Source organism: Mixophyes fleayi, chromosome 3 (assembly GCF_038048845.1).
Source record: "Mixophyes fleayi isolate aMixFle1 chromosome 3, aMixFle1.hap1, whole genome shotgun sequence".
Classification (NCBI taxonomy): domain Eukaryota; kingdom Metazoa; phylum Chordata; class Amphibia; order Anura; family Limnodynastidae; genus Mixophyes; species Mixophyes fleayi.
Window position 1 is genome coordinate 106,220,255 of NC_134404.1, and position 21,439 is coordinate 106,241,693.

At 38.9% G+C, this 21,439-nt stretch overlaps 1 protein-coding gene across 1 annotated transcript in view; it reads right to left on the reverse strand.

Moving 5' to 3' along the window:
- Positions 1 to 226: 226 nt before the first annotated feature.
- Positions 227 to 21,439, reverse strand: part of SLC7A14 (solute carrier family 7 member 14) — a 70,960-nt gene continuing 49,747 nt past the window's right edge. The window contains exons 4-8 of the mRNA XM_075202111.1: positions 20,996 to 21,213; positions 15,349 to 15,495; positions 12,809 to 13,017; positions 11,833 to 12,710; positions 227 to 2,730 (exon numbers count right to left, since the gene is read on the reverse strand). Coding sequence (XP_075058212.1) covers positions 2,414 to 2,730; positions 11,833 to 12,710; positions 12,809 to 13,017; positions 15,349 to 15,495; positions 20,996 to 21,213 — 1,769 coding nt within the window. The 3' untranslated portion in view covers positions 227 to 2,413. The remainder of the gene's footprint in view (positions 2,731 to 11,832; positions 12,711 to 12,808; positions 13,018 to 15,348; positions 15,496 to 20,995; positions 21,214 to 21,439) is intronic.

Genomic DNA, 21,439 nt, shown 5'->3' on the forward strand with positions numbered 1-21,439 from the left:
CACTACAATGTGTCTTGCCTGCAACACTTTTGTCCTTTAATAGTGTATTTTATTATTAAGCACCGAAAACACTGCATAAAAATGATGTGAAAAGAAGACAATAATTCACAAACATTCTAGTAATATTAACAGCATTACATATGTTTGGTTGAATTGGTTGTGAAAATAAAAAAAGAGAGGTAGAAAAGCAAACAACTACTTGAAAGAAAAGACATACATGCAAATGCAACTTAAAAATACTTTAACTCATGTAAACCTATTTTAGAATTGTTTTAAGCTGCTAGAAGAATTTATATAATCATGAGTGATGCCGTGCGTATCGTATCTGTAGCTGGATGCTTACAATAAGAAAAGCCCTGGGGGTAAATGTATTAAGTAGCGGATTCTACAAGTCGTCGATATTCGGCAACTTTGCAGAGGAAATTCAAAATGGCAATCGCTTTCAAGACATGTGTTGCCTTGAGAGCGATTGCCGTTTTAAAGTCGCCAAATATCGGCGACTTGCAGAATCCGCTACTTAATATATTTACCACCTGGTTCCTTCAGTTTCCAGTGGCTTTGTTTCCAATTTAATAACAATAATGCAGAAGCACTGGCTTAATAATGTGTGATAATAACAATCTAAAACTGCACAGCTACTGAGATGTTACATTTCAGGGATATCATCCTATATTACAAACCTGAGGGAAACATTCATTAGATAATCATCAAATTACATTTATAACCAATCTCTTATCAAATTCATGTAATAAAACACCTCTCATAGAGGAACAGGAACCCAAAGGAACAAAACAGATTCTATTCATATCAAAGTGCAGCAAGAATATATCTCCACTGCCCAAAATATCTGCCTATATATGTATATACAGTTTTGCACTTTCCCCTTGTTTCAAGAAAATGGGGTTGGTAGTCTTGAAATTTAATAATTAAAAAACACTGTGCATATTCAGTTTTTCTCCAAACTATTTGGCATACAGAGTTTTTTCATCTTATCACATTCATGGTTTTCCCTATGTAGTTCTGGTGGCAATAAAGCAGTGACAACTACATTTATATATTTCCTATGCATATATAGGAACAACAAGAGCCTAGGTGCTCCATCCTTTGTATATGTGTTAGATCCAGGTGCAGGCTGGGCTGGGGGCAGGGGGGCATCTGCCCCTCGGACCGGTCCCATAGTGGGCTACCTTGGGCTGGATAACTGGGCCACCTGCATTTTTTTTCCTTTAAAATGTTCCTAATAGGCTGCTGAGCCTGCGCTCCCCTGGGGTAATCACTCTTTTCTTGCGGTCCCTTTAATTAACCATACCTTTCAGAGGTGGCTTTACCATATTTTGGGTAATTTTGGGTAATATTTATTCACTTGGAGGACTCCATTAATCTTAAATCCTCCAAGCCAAGTAATATTGTCCAAAAGATAGTAAGAAAATAACAAAAGATGCAATGCCTTTTACAGCTACCAGGATGTAAAGCCATTACATTCAAACTGTACTATAAGAAGGTGGCTTCACATACACCATACGTGTGGCTTCCCTATATCTATACTATGCATGTATCAGAAATGTGATGTAGGATTTGATGTCCATGAACATCATTTTTTGAACATTTTAGAATATCCATTCTACTTATACCATATATTTTACGTTTGGAATCTCTCTGTCCGAATTCCTGTGTTTGCCACAGTTAGCAGTTATATAGATCCTATACTCTCTGTGTATAATCTGCATTCAATGGAGTTTACATTTATGCATTTCCTGTCTCTTTATATTATCCTTTATAATTTGCTGAACCCCATCAGCCAGTTCTGTCAACTCTTTAATTTGGAAGTTGGAACCTCCAATCCCCTTTCTATCCAATGACATCCTGCAGTAGCTCAATGTACAAACCTTATATTCATTTTTAACCTGGCATCATATCCATCTACTTCTTTGTGCTTCTGCTGTGTATATATTGTATAGGTTATCTTCTCTAGTGACTCTATCTGTAGTTCTGTCTATGCTGCCCTTTGTTTTTCACTTATTGTTCCAAAGGTGATGGTGAACGTGTTAATTTATTAAATATATAAATACTTATATAAACCTTAAACTTTCAATGCAATATTGCCATCAAAACTTTTTCATTATTTATCTAAATCCTAAACGCAATCCATAGAGAATACATGAGAACAAAAATATAACATTTTAATCTGTATTGTTTTGGATTAAGTTCTTTATAATGACTTAAAAATATATAGTAAGATAATTTAAGCCAAACGTATGAAAATGAAAATCAGCAAAACGTTAAACACTTGTTTACAACTTAGTAAGCAGCACACGGTGTGAGACAGAAGGAAGTCCCTACACAGGGCCATTGAAGCTCTTGTGTTAACTTCTAGGCCACAGCTGAGGTGGATTGTAATCACAATGCATTACTTTCATTCTGGGTAGTCTAACTCCTCATTGGCAATCAGTGCATCAAAGTCCTGCTTATGCTTCCCTTTAGTTTTGGATCTGATGTTTGTTCGGTTGGTGTCCGGTGCCGCTGATGTCTGTTGATAGTAGTAACCTTTTGTTTCTGCACCTCCCCAGTCCTGGGATTTTTCTTCTTCTGGAGCGTAGGAGAAGCCATCATCTACTGAAAGTGTGTCATCAACATCATATCGCTGGTACGTGCTCTGGTGGAGAACCTCTTCTCTTGCACTGATTTCCAAGGTGCTGTTCCACATACCGTAGCCGAAATATATCAGCAAACCTAAATAACCACAGAAAGAGGAGCTTAGAATTGTAATAAAAGCTAATGATGGTATGGAAGCTAGAGAAAATCATACGTTATGAAAACTTACTTTTCCTTCCCCCCTTTCTCACATAAACAGTTTTTGTTGGCCATGTCTAGGAAAACTACTTCTAAGTTTTGCAAAATACACTGATATTTAATTTGAAAAGCTGTGTCAATGCCCATTAATTGCATTGCACTCAAATTTAAAATCTCTATAATGTCAAGATTGATGAAATATGAATTTAAGGGAAAAAATGAACTATTGGTTCTTCTCAACGGTTGCCTCCACTCTACACTATCTTTAGTAGTAGCAGTTGATGTCATAAAGCTACAAATCAATTTAAATCCATCTCTCTATCCATGCATGGAAATCTATACCTAACTAACTTTAAAACCAAATTGAAATCTTCTCTTCAATTGATCGTAGGTTGCGATCTCATCCTTAGAGCTCCTCCAACTGTAACTATGGTGTTTGTTTATCAAAGGGAGAAAAGCTTCTTCATGCAAATGGAACACTATTTAACAAGGACAGTGTCATTACTAGTACCGTTATATCGCTATAGCCGGGATCAGCCCAGGAAAAATGCTTTATTAATAAAGTAAATAACTTTTTCCTTTTTTAATTAAATAAATGTAACAATTTTTTTCTCTTTCTCACTATTATATTGATTAATTGTATTGTTCTTTTTTGTAAAGAATCTTGAATTGGAAGCCCAAGGCAGAGACTGGTCTTACCGCTGCAAGCCAGTATCGCCAGGGAGCTGAGCATTGCTTAGCTGCCACAGCGAGTATTTGTGGTAAATTGTGCGAAAGAAGATTTTCTAGCGCTGCAATAGACAGCACTAGAAAAATCTTCAATATTGTCTTTTAATGGTAAATTGACTCCTATGACTATTAGTACTAGTGATCTTGTTTCTGAACTGCTGCACTTGTTGGCTTGTCTTTTGTACTGTTATATCTCTCATCATCTATTTAGGTTGCTCTATAGGGAAGTAACCACATTCCTAATGATTTCCTTACTCCATTTTCTGCTTCCACTATACATATTTTTCTAATGTTGTAAAGTGCATTGTATAGCATGCGGCAATCTTATACATATATACAGACATTTACTCATGTGTCACATAAGTGAGAGGTCCCTACATTGTACAGTCACCTTGCATGTAATGATAGTGCTGAACATATTTATTGCCTTAAAACAACTAGAATGTGCATATCTCCCACCATGACCCATTTCACGTTTCAGACGTGGGGGAGGCAGGGTGTGTGCCTAACAATGGAGAATATCTATGAAAGCTGGTGCACAGGTCACTGGGCAGAAAAGTGCTGTAACCTATGACAACCAATGAGGGTGTAATTGCTGTTTTTCTAGTTTTCCAGTTTAGATGCCCAGCTATGGGTTACAGCCTGGCACAGTTACTCGTTCACCAGTTTCAGAAAGGTCCTGACTGAAACAGGTCAACAAAAATGTTAAATTGAAACAATCAAGAAAAAGAAAGAACAAAGTAAACACCACAACTCATAGTTAATTGATCAATCTCCTCATCTAAATAACTGAATCACATGTAGCATAGAAATGTCATTTATATTGTTCTCCCCATGCTTATGTGGGTTCTATCTATGTGCTTGTGTGCAACTGGTAGCAAAATAAAATTGTAAACTCCACTGGGGCAGGGACCAGTCTGAATGAATACATTCTCTGCACTGTGTAATAAGTCAGTGCTATATAAATAAAGGGCAATCATTGTCTCAAAACCTAAACGGGTCAGAAAAGTTGACCCAGTAAAAGCACCTTCATTGTGAGCACCCAGCCCCACTGCCTGTTGTTAGACATTGTCACTTGAAAGTAAATTCATTTGGTGTCTGGTTACTGCACACATGGTAAATGAATGAGCCTTTGGAAGATATCCAGACTCTGTGCAAGTACAAGAGCAGATTAACCTGAAGAACCCTTCTGTGTCTCATCTCCCTTCCCGTCTCTTATTTCATTCTACAAAAGTATAGTTTGTTTTAGAAGCACATATGTCTGCCTGTTGATGATAAACAGCCATCATAATATTTGGCCACATCAGGGGGATTATATGTTATAAAGCTAAATTATTGTATCACTGACAGCTTCACAAATTAATTATGCATGAAAAATACTAGAATAATCTCTTGATGTATAGAGAAGCCTGGGGTCTAACAGTGCCAGATGGTATAGTAAGATCTGTTCATAGAAATTTAATGACGTTCTATGTCGTCCAAGTCATAGTGAGCTCTGAATTGCATCAGCCCAATTAAAACTGCAACTATCTGCTATAATGGTCCCTGTTTTATTACTCCTTTTAACTAAATGATCTGACGAGAATATTAGTCATTAAAAAAAAAATAATGTATTCATTGCCTTGTTTACGCGCATTGCTCTTTTATGTAACATTATATATGCAAAATTCATTAGTCACAGCTGCAAGTCAAAGTCTTAAGGGGATGAAATGCTTGCAGAAGGGAACTGCATATTTAATTGCCATGTATACCTGTGAACCTGAACTGAACACACTGGAGGAGATGTAAAAGAAACATCTGTGCCCTTAACAAAGTGGCCTGTGCTCCATGGGGTACAAGGAACAGCCAAATATCAAACCCTTCAGTCTGATTTATTCTTGATTTGCATGAATTCATAATGCTACTGCCTGGTAAGAAAGTACACTGGCAATGATATATATATATATATATATATATATATATATATATATATATATATATATATATATATTAAGGAAAGGCGAAAAATTTGAATTTTTTCTCGTGGACAAAACCATGTTACAATGCAAGGAGTGCAGATTAGTTTATTATTTTGCACATATTAGAAATACTGGCTGTTTTTTCATGTAGCACACGCATACTTGGTAGCTTTATTTGTACACTGACATTTAAAGTTGATGTAGGACATGCCCTACCCCATCTATAAATCTATCATCACATTTTAAATTTGCCTCGCCCTCCAATGCAATATGGTTTTGCCAAGGTGCAAAGTTACTCCTTTTTTTTTTGTCTCACTTTCCTTAATGAATCAGGCCCATAATGTTTAAGGAATTATATGTAATTTAATGTAATTACGACTGATGTTTTGCAGACACAGATACACCTGCCAGGAGGCTTATATCTTTTGCGGGTGCTGGAGAACCCGTTCAGCCAGATGCAATGATGATGCAGCATGCAGATGCAGCACTAACTGAATGATTGCAGATTGACCTCTCCAGCTGATTGTAATTCCTTACTGTGGCTGTTATATTATATAAAGTGGTGGCCATCTATTCACATTACTTAATTGATATTTCCATTTGGACTATGGCCGGAATTTTTTTTTTTAAACAGGAACATATTTGTATTTAATTTAAATTAATTTATTTAATTTGTATTTCTACTTAATTATATATTACACATACTTGCCTACTTTTCTTTTTTTAACTCTGGGAGATCCCAGAAGGGGGTGTGGCTGGAGGGCAGAAGGGGGCAGGTCACACACAATGGCGTCACTTTGGCCCCGTCCCTGCAACAAAATGCCGAAATTTCCGTTAAGGCTCACATCCTGCCTACTAGGAAGTAGGCAGGATGCCGATTAATTGCCTGGAGTCTGGGAAACCTACCAGGAATTCGAGAGTCTCCAGGACATTCCGGGAGAGTTAGCAAGTATGATGTTACATGGTAAATGCAACATTCACATTTATTAATAACACTATCTAGACACTATTCTCTCTGAAGGCTATGACACTTCATCACAGTATTATAGCTATAGGGTAATGTGACTTGTGCATTTACTACTAACACTGTCAAGCCGCATATCAGGGGCGCACGGAGGATTTTTCAGGGGGGGTTTCCTCCACCCCCGAAAAAAAAACAACCCTAGAGAGCGCATGCGTGGCAGCTCTGTTTCGGCTGCACTGTACTATACAGCAGCCGCGGGGCTGTCAAAGATGGTCCGCTTCTTAGACAGCGCCGCGGCTGCTGTATAGTACAGTGCCGATATGTAGGGCACTTTTTTAGCGGAAGGGGGGGGGGTTCTGGAGACCCAAAAACCCCCCTGCGTGCGCCACTGCATATCTACACTTTATGCAACACTTGCTCCTAACATAAACCTGGCACATACGCTGGTATTGTAGAGCCAGATGCATCGTGAGATAAATAAATACACTTTTACATGTGTGGGTCTTTTCCTGCTAATGATTGAGGCACAAATGTGTCCAACTCTATAGTAGAAAGGTATAAAAAGATGGGTAGTGTTCCCTGGACTTTACAAGAAAAGCTGGTGCTATACTATAGACACAGAGTAGATTCAGGAACAACGGCTTCAACATGCACTTCCTGGGACTTCACTAAGGGGAAGTAACAGTCAGTGAAAATGTAACAGGTAACCAGGAATGCTGCCTTAAATACTCACTGTAATAACATTATATGATAGGCAGACCAACTATACAGTTTGCCCTGTCCTTGGTATGTATCATTTGTAATCAGTGCTGACAGTGTGGTCCTCAAAGTAATGTATTGACTAGAGATGGTCACTGACCCCCGTGTTTTGGTTTTGTATTCGGTTTTGGATCTGGATTACCTTCGTGTTTTGGTTTTGGTTTTGGTTTTGCAAAACCGCCCTTGCGTGTTTTGGTTTTGGTTTTAGTTTTGTTTGGTTTTGTTTTGCTATTTTTGAAAAAAATACAATTTTTTGGGTCTAAAATAACCTAATTTAGTGCTCCACCAGTTTCTTAGATAAGTGAGGCAATTCTAAAGCTAATAAATTATGAAAAAACAGTTGAATCCCTGGTAAGCCATCCTTAATGCGAACACTTGTCTGCAAATTATACAGTCAAACCTGGTTGTCTACCTCCTCCATCTTTGATGATTGGCAATGTAGCCATCGTCTTTGGGTGTATATTAGACCCTACACTTGTAGTTGAATATTAAAAAAGCAGCCTGCACAGACTGTGGAGCTAGAAAGTAGAATTAAATGGACCACAGTACTTTGGTGGCTATCTAAGCCCCCCCGCCCTCCACTTGTAGTTGAATATAAAAAAAGCAGCCTGCACAGACTGTGGAGCTAGAAAGTAGAATTAAATGGACCACGGTACTTTGGTGGCTATCTAAGCCCCTCCGCCCTCCACTTGTAGTTGAATATAAAAAAAGCAGCCTGCATAGATTGTAGAACTAGAAATTCGAATATACAAAGAAATGGACAAAGGCAGTTTGGTATCTGTCTGCATCAGATCCCCTCTCCACTAGGAATAAAATAGAAAACTATTCAGCCGTTGTATAATCTAGAATATAAATAGAAATTGAGAAAGGCAATTTGGTATCTGCATCATAATCATCATCATCCTCATTAGCGCCCTCGTCACCTCCATAAATCTCCCCCTCATCCTCTTCTATTTCCAAAGTGGCATCCTCAATTTGTGTATCAGCGGCTACACTCGGGCTGTTCAGGTACACATCAGCAGAACTGCTGAAAGGGCCCTTCTTTATGGGTACACTAACAGAATGCTCACAATTAGACATACCACTGTTGGATGGACTCTCAACAGGGATCGGTGTCATTTCTGATTCAGAGCAAACATTATTCTCCAATGCCTTACTGTTATCTTGCAGCTCGGCTTTGACGCGTAACAGTAGTTGTGCACCACTTGTAGGGTCGGTAGCATTTTTGGATCTGCCACTTATAGCCAAAGGTGAAGGCCTCATTCTCTCTTTGCCACTGCATGTGTAGAATGGCATGTTGGCAATTTTATTTTTATCGCCACTTAACTTTTGCTCAGTAACACTTTTTTTTCGCTTCAACACAGTAATTTTTTTTTGGGTTTTTGTTTTTTGCACTGATTTGGAAACACTCTGTTGTTTGACATCGCCTTGGCCAGATGACGTACTGGGAACACTAACATCAGGACTGGTGGCAGAACCTGGTTGCTCATTCTGATCATTTGTGGACTGCTTTGAATCCATTCTGAGCGCAAAGCACTTGTAGTGGTAAAAATTATTTGGTAAGATGCTGCTGACAGATATGACTTTTGACAGACAGAAATATTTATGCACAATTATGGGGGACACCCCAAAAGCACCGAGGAGTGCTAAAAATTAGTTGGTAGATACTGCTGACAGATATGACTTTTGACAGCCAGAAATATTTATGCAAAATTATGGGGGACACCCCAAAAGCACCGAGGAGTGCTAAAAATTATTTGGTAGATACTGCTGACAGATATGACTTTTGACAGCCAGAAATATTTATGCACAATTATGGGGGACACCCCAAAAGCACAGAGGAGTGCTAAAAATTATTTGGTAGATACTGCTGACAGATATGACTTTTGACAGCCAGAAATATTTATGCAAAATTATGGGGGACACCCCAAAAGCACCGAGGAGTGCTAAAAATTATTTGGTAGATACTGCTGACAGATATGACTTTTGACAGCCAGAAATATTTATGCACAATTATGGGGGACACCCCAAAAGCACAGAGGAGTGCTAAAAATTATTTGGTAGATACTGCTGACAGATATGACTTTTGACAGCCAGAAATATTTATGCACAATTATGGGGGACACCCCAAAAGCACTGGGGAGTGCTAAAAATTAGTTGGTAGATACTGCTGACAGATATGACTTTTGACAGCCAGAAATATTTATGCACAATTATGGGGGACACCCCAAAAGCACTGGGGAGTGCTAAAAATTAGTTGGTAGATACTGCTGACAGATATGACTTTTGACAGCCAGAAATATTTATGCACAATTATGGGGGACACCCCAAAAGCACTGGGGAGTGCCAAATATTAACAAAAAATAATAAACCTCTATCCTCCTCTCTTCTCTAGCGATTTTTGTTAGAGCAATTGCAAGAAGAATATTGGATTCTCTGTCCCTGCTCTAATCAGCCTGTGACTACACCCTGCTCTCTCCCTCTGTCAAATGACGATGGATTGCTGTGGAGGCGTGTATTTATAATGTTGAAGTATCGCGAGAACCGAGCCCCGAGATCCGACGACGTCACAATGACGTTCGGCCTCGATTTGGATTCGGAACGGGCGGGAGAGTACCGAGCTGCTCAGCTCGGTACTCGGATACCCAAAGTTCGGGTGGGTTCGGTTCTCGGGGAACCGGACCCGCCCATCTCTAGTATTGACCATTAATTTGAAGATGGTCCACACTGTGATGTTAGTACAATCATAATTACTTTAACACATGTCTAGGGTGTTTCACTAAGTTTTTAAAGCCAACAGTGGTATATTGTACTATGCTGGGTTCACTGAGGGGTAAATGCAGTGTGGACAGTGCTCAAATTAATGGTCAATAAATCACATAGAGGACCACTCTGTCAGTGCTGGATTCTTGGCTCTTCCCCTTCCTCCTTTCATCTATGTCAGTGATAATGGGCCTAATTTGCATCCCTTGCATTGCAACATGGTTTTGACCAGAAAACCTAAGTAAGAAAACTTATTCAATTTCTTGCCTAAGTTCCTTAATGAATCAGGCCCAGTATCTGTAAGATGTGGACTTGTAGCAAACGGATTGAACACCACAAACACAGAGAGATCAGCATCCTAAAATTGTACAACCTGCCATATATGTGCAATATAACACTCTTTTATTCATATAGTATTTGTATTTTGTGTGCAGAAGTGTGTGTATAATGCAAGCAAATTAGAGAAAAGGTATATGTTTTATGTGCACATATTTTATTTGTATATTGAATTATGACATTTGTATAGTATGTGCTGACGTTTCTTACATTGTGTATCTTATTAAGAATCCACCCCAAATTAATATCATAATTTAGTTCTACTGCCTGCAGTTATATTATCCAACTAATAAGAGAGAACCCTATCACCATAACGTATTTACTCAGTGACTCTACTCTAGTAATGCAGATCAGCGGCAGCGGGTTGTCTCTCTCTCCTTACATTAGCAGCACTGCTGTCTCTTCCACCATGAGGTATACAGTGGGCTTTCTTTCCTCCCTCATTCTGACTGGATGTGCTTTCAGCTACTGTGTATATATCAGGTCGCAGTGTGAAGGAGGGAGGGCAGAAGAGATCCCATGTTGAGCTGTATAACTCACGCTGCTTGAGGAGATACAATTGGATGCTTGGAGCATTTTACAAGAGAAAGAAATGGATGTGAGTCTATTGAAAATAAATAAGCTGTAGTGTAGATACAGAACTGAAGGAGATAAGCAAGTCATAAAAAACCAAAACGAAAAAAAATGTTACTAAAATGTATATAACACACATATAATACATTGTTTTCCTGTAGTTCTTCTTTATAGACTACTAACCATAAACAAGATTTATATTTATTTAAATCAATCACACCTATTGGTATGTCACAATAAAAGACTGTTGGAAATATATATTTTTAAAGTCCTAGATCATTTCTGTTTCACACTTGAGACTATTATTATACTGAGGCAGGTTCATATTAGATTCCTGCAGCATTGTGGTCCTGCACCCTGCAACCTCCATCTGGTTTCCAAACTAGGGGCCTGATTCATTAAGGATCTTAACTTGAGAAAGTTCTTATTTCAGTCTCCTGGGCAAAACCATGTTACAATGCACGGGGTGCAAATTAGTATTCTGTTTTGCACATAAGTTAAATACTGACTGTTTTTTCATGTAGCACATAAATATCAACTTTAAATGTCAGTGTACAAATAAGCTATCAAGTATTTGTGTGCTACATGAAAAAACAGTCAGTATTTAACTTATGTGCAAAACAGAATACTAATTTGCACCCCTTGCATTGTACCATGGTTTTGTCCAGGAGACTGAAATAAGAAGTTTCTCAAGTTAAGATCCTCAATGAATCAGGCCCTAGAAGTTTAGACTTTTCACACTAGCATTTGTGGGAGCACTGACCTAACGGAGTGAGGATTAGTATGGCTTTGCAGAGAGGCCATGCAAAGGGAACTGAACAGAAGCAGTGGTGCATGATTTGCATATGGATTGGAAGGGTCTACTATGGATATGTCAATAATAGGAAATTATGCAATACAGAACAGTGCTGGAAAAGGGTTGCCACATTGTATAAAATTGAAAGCACTCAAAAAACTTACCTACAAAACACCAGACAGCAAACCGAATCCACGTAATAGATGACAGCTTCAGCATAAGGTAAATGTTGACCAACATGGCAAATGCAGGAACAAACGGGACACATGGTGCCATGTAAGGTAATTTTTTGGGGTTCTCTGGTTGCTGGAGGATAACAAATACCAATGCAATGATCAGAAGAACCATTAAAACAACTAACAGGACAGCCCACCACACATGATCATACACGTAATCTGCACCAAATATAATAAAAGAGCAGAAGATGAATATCAAGACGAAAAGGAGCATGACACAGATGGTCACCGTACGACCAGTGGCCAGAGTCGGACGATCCATTTTTCCAGGCAAGCCAAGGCGTATTCTCATTGTATAATATCGTGGACCTATAAACTTCTTCAGCTTGATAAGATATATGTTTTCAGACCCATCCGCCTCTATACCTGATGTCATGTCGACAGTTCCATAGTTTGGATGGTTTATGTTATAGTTGGACTTGTCAGATTTACCAATCAGCATTTCATTGTCTCCAAGTGACGGCAAATTCTTTGCTCCACATGTGTTTGTAGCAGGACCAGTGAACTCCTCTCCATCACTCATAGGAGAGCAGGCTTCCTTCTCACAATCAGCAATGATTCCTTCTTTCTTCTTAGTATGCTCTTCAGAAAGAAACTTAACAAAGCCATCAATGTCGCTTTCAGGCTGGTAACGTAATAATAACACGCACACAGACACAAGAGTGTACGCTAAAAGAGTTCCGATAGACATCATTTCTATTAGATCCCGAAGACTGACCAGCAAAGAGAGCAGGGCTGCAAGGAATCCAGAGACAATACAAGCCACCACTGGAGTCTCTGTATAGGAACTGACATGGGACAAGAACCTACAAATAACAAAGAAAAAATTTAGGATACATGTTGGGTTAGATACGTTGTAAGTAGACAGATTTTGGTCTGTGTAATTGCAATAAATTCTACTAACCTGAATAGCAACCCATCACCAGCCATTGCATAAATGACTCTGGGCATAGGAAACAAAGACCCAAACAGGCTGACAGTGAGCCCAGCTACAGATCCAATGGCCACAATGAATTTAGCAGCGTAAAATCCATGAGCTACAAACATCTCCATCAGTGGTGATTCTGTATCAATCATACTGTATGGAACCATTAATGTTAATATAACACTTACCTAAAAAGATAAACAACATTGTGATTAGGACAAACAAAGAAATCACAGTGCTCAGTTACACACACAGCAAAACACTAATACACATGTAATATATAGGGTGTATGAAACCGGTCTACATAAGACCTGAAAGAGAACAGTTTGGAAGAAACAAAGAGGCAGTTGGACTTAGTTCCACATTACACTTGGAAAATATGATTTCCTTCATTGATGGCGATCCTGTAACATATACATTGCTTTATATTTCAGAGGGATAACAATGGTAGTGGAAGAAGCCGCACTTCCTACTGGATGTAAGTGCGCCCTAGAACCTATTGTACCATAGTCTAATATGCTTTATATTTCTGTTTTCATTTTTAGACATGTGTTTATATAATCAGAATTGCAATACAGATCTGCTGTGCTCTCGGCAATATATTACATTGTATTCAGGGAACAGCTTTGTGTTGTATCCCAGGCAGCAAAAATAATACAACAACTCTGACTACCTGATAAAATAACCTATAGCTGAAAGAAAATAAGGTATGGGATCTATTATCTGGAAACCTATTATTCAGGTAGTTATAAAAATAATAATGAAAAAGGTAAACGACCGCTGTGGTTCTGTAATAATATCTTACACATAGACATTACATCCTCCTGCAGTCATTGTGTGGAGCACTCCTAAACAATTTAATGAAGAATGGAATATCACAAGGACTGTGTTGAAAGACAAGGGTCCTTTTAAAATAGAATGTCACTTAGTGTATTTTAGGTATGCTGTTCTGAATGACAAAATAAAAATCTGCTAATCTTAAAAACCCTAATCTCTTAGTAGTAGATGCCATGCTTGCACTTAATGAAAGTGACTTGAGATATATATATATATATATATATATATATATATATATATATATATATATATATATATATATATATATTTATTTCTAAGTTGTAGCTGTGTTGATCCAGAGGTTTGTGGTGTGGTATCACTAAACTACTTGCTTTCACAGGTGGCTAAGCATCTTCTAGTAACAGCCTAAAAAGACCAAGGGCTAGATTTACTAAAATGCGGGTCTGAATAAGTGGAGATGTTGCCTATAGCAACCAATCAGATTCTAGTTATCATGTATTTAGTACATTCTACAAAATGACAGCTAGAATTTGATTGGTTGCTATAGACAAAATCTCCACTTTTTCAAACCCGCACTTTAGTAAATATACCCCCAAGTCTATATGATCATTATTATTTCTCTCTTGCACAGGAGTTTAAAATCATTTTCTTTGCTAGAAAGGAATCCTGTGTTGTGATAGGTTAGCATTAACAATGAAATAAATTGTGATTAAGTGGCTCCTACATGTGTTCCCCCTCTCAGCACAAATGGAATAGATGATTAGTATTAGACTATAGTTTGACCGTTTTCTTTACTGTTAAACAGATGTAGACATTTTTTATACCATAAGCATAGCCGAATAGTTTGCAGAAAACCTTGTATGTTTTACTGGAATGTAGATGTTTTAGGTAATCTTGCACATTTAAATTCATTGAAGAAAGAAACACTGTTTATAGATAAATGGCTCTAAGCTGTGGTAAGTGGTCTCCTGCCTACTAGATTTCCAGGTGACTTTTGCAATATATCACGGCAATACATCATGGCTATTTCCATGGACCTGTTCCATGTTACCTGTGGACTAGTATTCATATATGAAATTTATTTAAATATATATAAATATATTTAAATGAGATAAAGGGGTTGACGGGATGTATTTAGGGTGATGTTCACTGCCTTGTAGAAGTGGCACTGCCTTATTCTTCCTGCAAAAGGACTTGATCTTTCTACTACCTCCAAGGTTATGGGCACTGCGTATAATCAGTTTAATAGGAAGCAGCTTACAGCTTCCATTTGCACTTCTACCGAATAGCACATTTTAAGTGCGCTTCAGCCAATGTTATACAAAGCTTCAAAACACAAAAGTAACACATGTAGTACCATACTGATGACACCTTGCTCTTATAGTTAATGTAAGGAATAAATGAAGCAAAGCTAAAATGTAATTTAAAAAAATAGCCTGAACATTTAAAATGAATGAAGGGGATGGTCCTAAAATGCAAGTCCTCAGAGCTAGGTACAGACTGATTTTCTGGGGGCAGTCCGCAGAACTGTAAGTGGGCGTGCACCTGGACTAGACAGCTAAGCACATTTGCACAAATACGGAGCGGTACAGGCCTGCATCTTATGAGGTTGTTAAATTACTCTTTTCCACAAGACATTAAAGCCATATACTCTGCTTTATAGGAGCTACAAGGATATGTTTGTATGGTACAGATTAATAAGGCTACTGTGTAATACTTACAGATACATACGCTGTGAGACAAGTAATCAGTGAAGCAGTGATGGCATATGGAATAGAAGTATTTGGACTCTTTGCTTCCTCTCCGGTGGTGGCTATGATATCAAAGCCAATGAAGGCGTAGAAACATGTGGCTGCCCCTTTCAGCACCTGCAAGACATGAAGTAGCTTTGTAAATATATTGTAAACATTTCATATTTATTATTTATCTAGACTGTAAAGAATAATTTTTTCTTAATATCTACCAAATACATCCAGGGGTCTTCATCTGTCATAGATTAACATGATCCTTGCTTTGCAAAACAAAAAACCCAAATAGATTTATAATAGGACCAGTGCAGCTGAGAGCTCACTTTGCGCCACAGGAGCTCCTTAGAGTTACTTTAGCATTGTGCAACAAGGTGTTTTGTTTTGTCAAGAAAGGATTGTTTGGATCTATTACAGATGAAGACCCCTGGATGTAGGTGAGCAATACATAGGGTGAATAAGGTATTTTTTGGTGTGATTTTATTTCAATTAAAAGTGTTTTAACTCATTTATATATGTTTTATTTACATTTTTAGTTGGTGCACTACAGGTCCCGGCAGGCCCTGGGTGCCAGGGCATGCTGGCACTTGTGGTTCCCCAAGTGACAGCATGCCCTGTCAGCCATGGTTATCCAATTGGGCAGGGACTGATGTGAGTGAGTTCTCTGTACAGCGCTGTGGAATTAGTGGCGCTATATAAATAAATGGTGATGATGATGTTAGTGCTTCTATAACTAAAAGAGCCAGCATGCCCAGACATTTAACGGCAGCCTCGGGCAAGCCAGGACCTGTAGTGCACCAGGGACAAAATGCTTTTCTACTATTAAATCTTTTTTATTATGCCACACCCACCGCCCATGGGTGTGGTAAGAGCACTAGTACTTTCAGCATTATGGCAGGATTACCGCATGCTGCGGGTTCCTCTGCTATAGTGCCACATTTTTTTTTTAATTTACTTTATTGCCGGGCCAGCGGTGATGGCGGTATTGCCGGTTTAAATCTAACTCTTTATGTTGGCACTGTAACTGTCAACTTTACAACCTGTTGACATTCACAATGTCAACATTCGGAGCGAATTGCAACACTGTCTGAAGTACAGCATCGTCAGTGTCATCTTTCATACTTGGCGCTGTTTACATCACTTGCAGCAAATTGCTACAGTGCACAACCCATACCTCTTCTCTGGTAGCCCCTCCATCAAACATGCCGTGGCATGACCACCATCCCCCTGCACTACAACTACAGAGTACATCAGGTGAGTGGGGATGGGGGGAGGATTTAGATCAGCAACAGGTGAGGGAGGATTCGGATCAGCAACAGGTTTGTTTATGAGGGATTCGTAATAAGGGTACATTACTATGATGGTTTTTTTTATGAGTCTGAGGAATGTAATGATGGGGTTAATGATATGAATAATGTGGTGGCTACATAATAATGGGAAGGTGGAAGTTAATGATAATAAAGGAGTTCATGATTATAATGGGATTAATGATGTTGAATGGGGTTGTTTTCATGACACTAAAGGAGTTAATAATTTTGAGGAGCAGTTAATTAATGATGCGGTATGATATTGTGTGGTGGTCACAAAAATGCCTTTTGAATTACATGGTGGGCACTACAATGCTCTCTGTATTGTATGGACGGTCAATAGTTTGCTCTCTGTAGTGTATGACATCACTAGTTTGCTCTCTGTAGTGTATGACATCACTAGTTTGCTCTCTGTATTGTATGGCATCACTAGTTTGCACTTTTTATTGTATGGCATCACTAGTTCGTTCTCTGTATTGTATTGCTTCACTAGTTTGCTCTCTGTAATAAATGGCGGTCACTAGTTTGCTCTCTGTATTGTATGGCATTACTAGTTTGCTCTCTGTATTGTATGGCATCACTAGTTTGCTCTCTGTAATGTATGGCGGTCACTAGTTTGCTCTCTGTATTGTATGGCATCACTAGTTTGCTCTCTGTCTTGTATGGCATCACTAGTATGTTCTCTGCATTGTTTGTCGGTAATTAGCTTGCTCTCTGTATTGTATATCAGTCAGTAGGATGCTCTCTGCATTGAATGGTGGTCACTTGGAAGCTCTCTTGTATATTGGTCCCTAGAATGCTCCTTGTATTGTGTAACAGTTATTAGGATGCTCTATGTATTGTTTGGTGTTTATAAGGATGCTCTCTGTATTGTATATCAGTTACTAGGATGCTGTATGTATTGTATGGCAGTCACTAGGATGCAGATTGTATTGCATGGCAAGCACAGGATACTCTCTGTATTGTATATCTATCGCTAATATTGGCCAAATTATCATGCAAAGTAGTATGCTTTGTCTTTTAATACATTTCGCATGGAATTATTTTATTTATGTGGTTTTTTTGTATCAGTGAAAGCCAGCCCTGCCCCCAAGAAGAGGTACAGAGGGCATTGGGAGTGTGAAACCTTTTCTTGGTGGTAAGGACACCCTAAAGTTTTGTGTATAGGTAGGCAGAGGCAAAGTGATTTTATTTTTTACTGATAGGGATACTTTAGAACCGGTGGGATATTGACATTGGAAGATACTCCAGATACCACAGTTAGAATGATCTATCTTACAATGAATGGGCTTCATGCAACAGCAACACATTCCCAGACTCAACTACTGTTACATTAATGATAAACCTGGGAACTACCTGATGCTGAATTAAGCCGCATCAATCAGATAACCAATGATACCCACCGGTGTGCTGACTCGGCCTACTTATGTTTGCTCCACCTACCAGTTCAATGTTGTGCCTATCTGTGTGTTAAGTGCACGTACTATTGCATGTTGCATTAGCCTCACCTACAACTGATATGACTAGGTATAATGGTGAGCTAACCCCACCTTCTTTTGTGTTGTTCCTTCCTAAAGTTGTTTTGATCCCGTCTATGCCAGATTTTTATCCAGGACCACTTTAAGTTCCCAATCTGACCTGCCCGTATTCATCAACAGACGTATCCTCAGATCCGCTCCTTGTTGATATAGACGTGCATATGTCTGATATATGTGCATTTGATTAATCAAGCCCGTTGAGCTTTTAGTTATCTGGGACATCCATCCATCCATTAGGACAAAGCAAGGAGACAGCAGGATATATTAGAAATGAGAAAAGGGGAAAGGATGGGGAAGGAGCTGAGAATTCTAGTTTCACCAGTGTAATGGTGGTACCAAATACCAAACGAGTTGTACAGCAAGAAGAACAGAGGAAGCTGCATTGTGGGTAGAGGGAGATAATGGATGAGGAGCTAGAGGACAAAATGGAGATGGAGAGATTGGATAGGTAGGAAGTGAGCAAGAAAAGACCAGTGGAATGGGCAGAGGAGAGGGTATGTAACATTATTTTTTCTTTTATTAACAAAATAGAGCCTGTGATTTGTTTTTGTGTATCTCTTTATGAACAGATACTCAGTTTGTGCTGTTTTTCACATTATTTACTTTTCTTTTATTGCCATGTTTTTCCCAAAATTAGTCCAGTTGACAATGTTCTGAAAACTCAGCTCTTTGGTATACTTTGTAATGTTTTTTGTATCAGCAATATATGACTGTAATTGATTAAAGTTTGGCTGTAGTAGACAGTAGTGTTATCAATAGGGAAATTGAGATAGCCCAAGGTGCGGGAGGGAAGATTAGTGGAAAAGAAATGAGAGAGCTTGGCAGCTTGGATGTGAGACAAACTGAGTAGACTTTAAACAGGGGTGAATCTAGATTTTTTTTTAGGGGGGGGGGAGGGCGATTCGGTCCCCTTTTTCTCTTCTACCAGTAATAGGCTGCCCATGTGCAGGTCCGTATCACACTGCCCAGTTGCTCTAGCTATGTTTAAATTAGAGTAGCCGGGCAGGTCACTGCCTTTCAGCTGTCACGGATCTGTACATAGTGTGTGGCTGCAGGCAGCACGCCCCTGCTGTGGGGGGGGGGGGGGGGGGGGATGTGATTGCCCCAATCGCCCACCCGGGTCTGTCACTTACCTGGAAAGCGGAGAGAGAGAGAGCTCAGGGGAATGGCCTGGAAAGTGCAACAGGTGACTAGTATACCTGAGCTGCCTCCTTTTGTGCTTCTGGGTCTTTGAGTCTAGAGGTGTCAGGGGTAAGGAGCGAGGTTTCAGTGATGGCAAGGAGGTTAAAGGAGTTAGAGATAATGAGATTGTGAATGACGGCTGGATTGTTGCAGACAGAGTTGCCATTCCAGAAAGTGCAAAAGAAAGGGAGAGAGGGAAATAGGAAGATGTGGATACGGCTTGTAAGATTATAGGTATGTTTAAGGGGTGGGAGATTTGGGGAGGCCCAGATTTGGGTCAGGTGAATAACTAAGGTATTAGAGACTAAAACAGCAATCCTGTGCAACACAAAAGTGACACACAATAATGACAGCCTCAAAGTCCCTTACTTACTCTCATGAGTTATTTAAGACATTAATGGAAATCTAAAGAGCAGTATTTTAGGAGAAAAAATCAAAAGTTTAAATTAATGAAGGGGATGATCTTAAAGTGAGCAGGAGCTAGGGGAGGTACAGTGAAAACATGATGTAAACAGTGGTTGAAGTGAAAATTGATCAATGGCGGTATGGAAGGTGTTATGGGACTGTGAGTGAATGGAATTTGATATTTTGACAATCAATGCAGTAAGAGAAATGGCAGTATAGCAAACCCCACCATATACCAGCCCACTTCTACCAATGGGTGTAAACATATAATAAATGAGACAAGAATAAATAGGTGAACAGTAAAGCATAGAGGTAAAGCAGAGTGTGGAGGAATAAGAAATTAAATGTGGGTGGGGGGTTACTTACTGCTTGTATAGGTCAGTGTGTAAGGTAGGTGCAGAGAGCAGAACAGTTCATGTGTTCAGGAAAAGTGGAAAGGTATAAAATATTCATATATAACAATATAATATACATATGTATATTTTCTAATATGAGTCGGTATGATAGTGAAAACCACAATAAGAGTGTAATCTATTATGGTCCAGGTCTGTATTGTATACTATATGGAGAGCTATCAGATATTTACTTTCTTCTGTTTAGTGCAAGTCTATAAATATTATATCTGCTAAGGGTTTACAGTGCTTGATGCTGACCACATGCAACTGATCCTGTCATTTGGGCCAAGCCCATGTGGATGGCAAAACTGGACAGATCTACCGGTTCTGTGCTCAGGCATAACCACATAGATGACCACATAGATAGCCACGTAGATAACCACGTAGATAACCACATAGATAACCACGTAGATAACCACGTAGATGACCACATAACCACATAGGTGACCACATAGATAACCACATAGAGGACCACGTAGATAGCCACATAGATAATCACATAGATAACCACGTAGATAACCACATAGATAACCATGTAGATAACCACGTAGATAACCACATAGATAACCACATAGATAACCACATAGATAACCACATAGATAACCACATAAATGACCACATAGATGACCACACAGGTAGATAGTAGTCAGATGCTGGTCAGAATTATGGGCATGCCTCATAATGATTCCACTAAAACAATATTACATTGTTTCTAGATCACCCTTTTAATATAATATATTCTCTCTTTAGAAGAAGCATAAACAAGGTAACGACCAAAATATCTGGAACCACCTACCCCTGACCATCCATAGGGTAGAAAATTCCCGTCTGACCAGTTATTCCCACTGACGAAGAAAAACCCGGCAATCATTATAAAGACCCACACTGCCAAGTTAATTACATTCAGCACATTATTAAATCCAACTGAATTCTTCACTCCCAGGGCCACAATTATTGTTACAATGACTGCGATGACCAGAGCAAGAAGGTCTGGATAGGATTCTTCTCCTTTGCCTGAAAAAAATTATAACAGCAGATTAAATATCACATAGGGAATATAAAGTCTGTACACTTTTATCATGTATGAAAATCCAAGATGTAAGGAACATAAACCTGTGAACGCTGTGTGCTCATTTCATATAATAGTGAATGATGTTATCCAGCAGAGAGCTTCTGGTTATGAGTCACAAGAGTGAGTAATACAATTTGGTGACTCTACAGCCCATGTATCCTCCTCTGT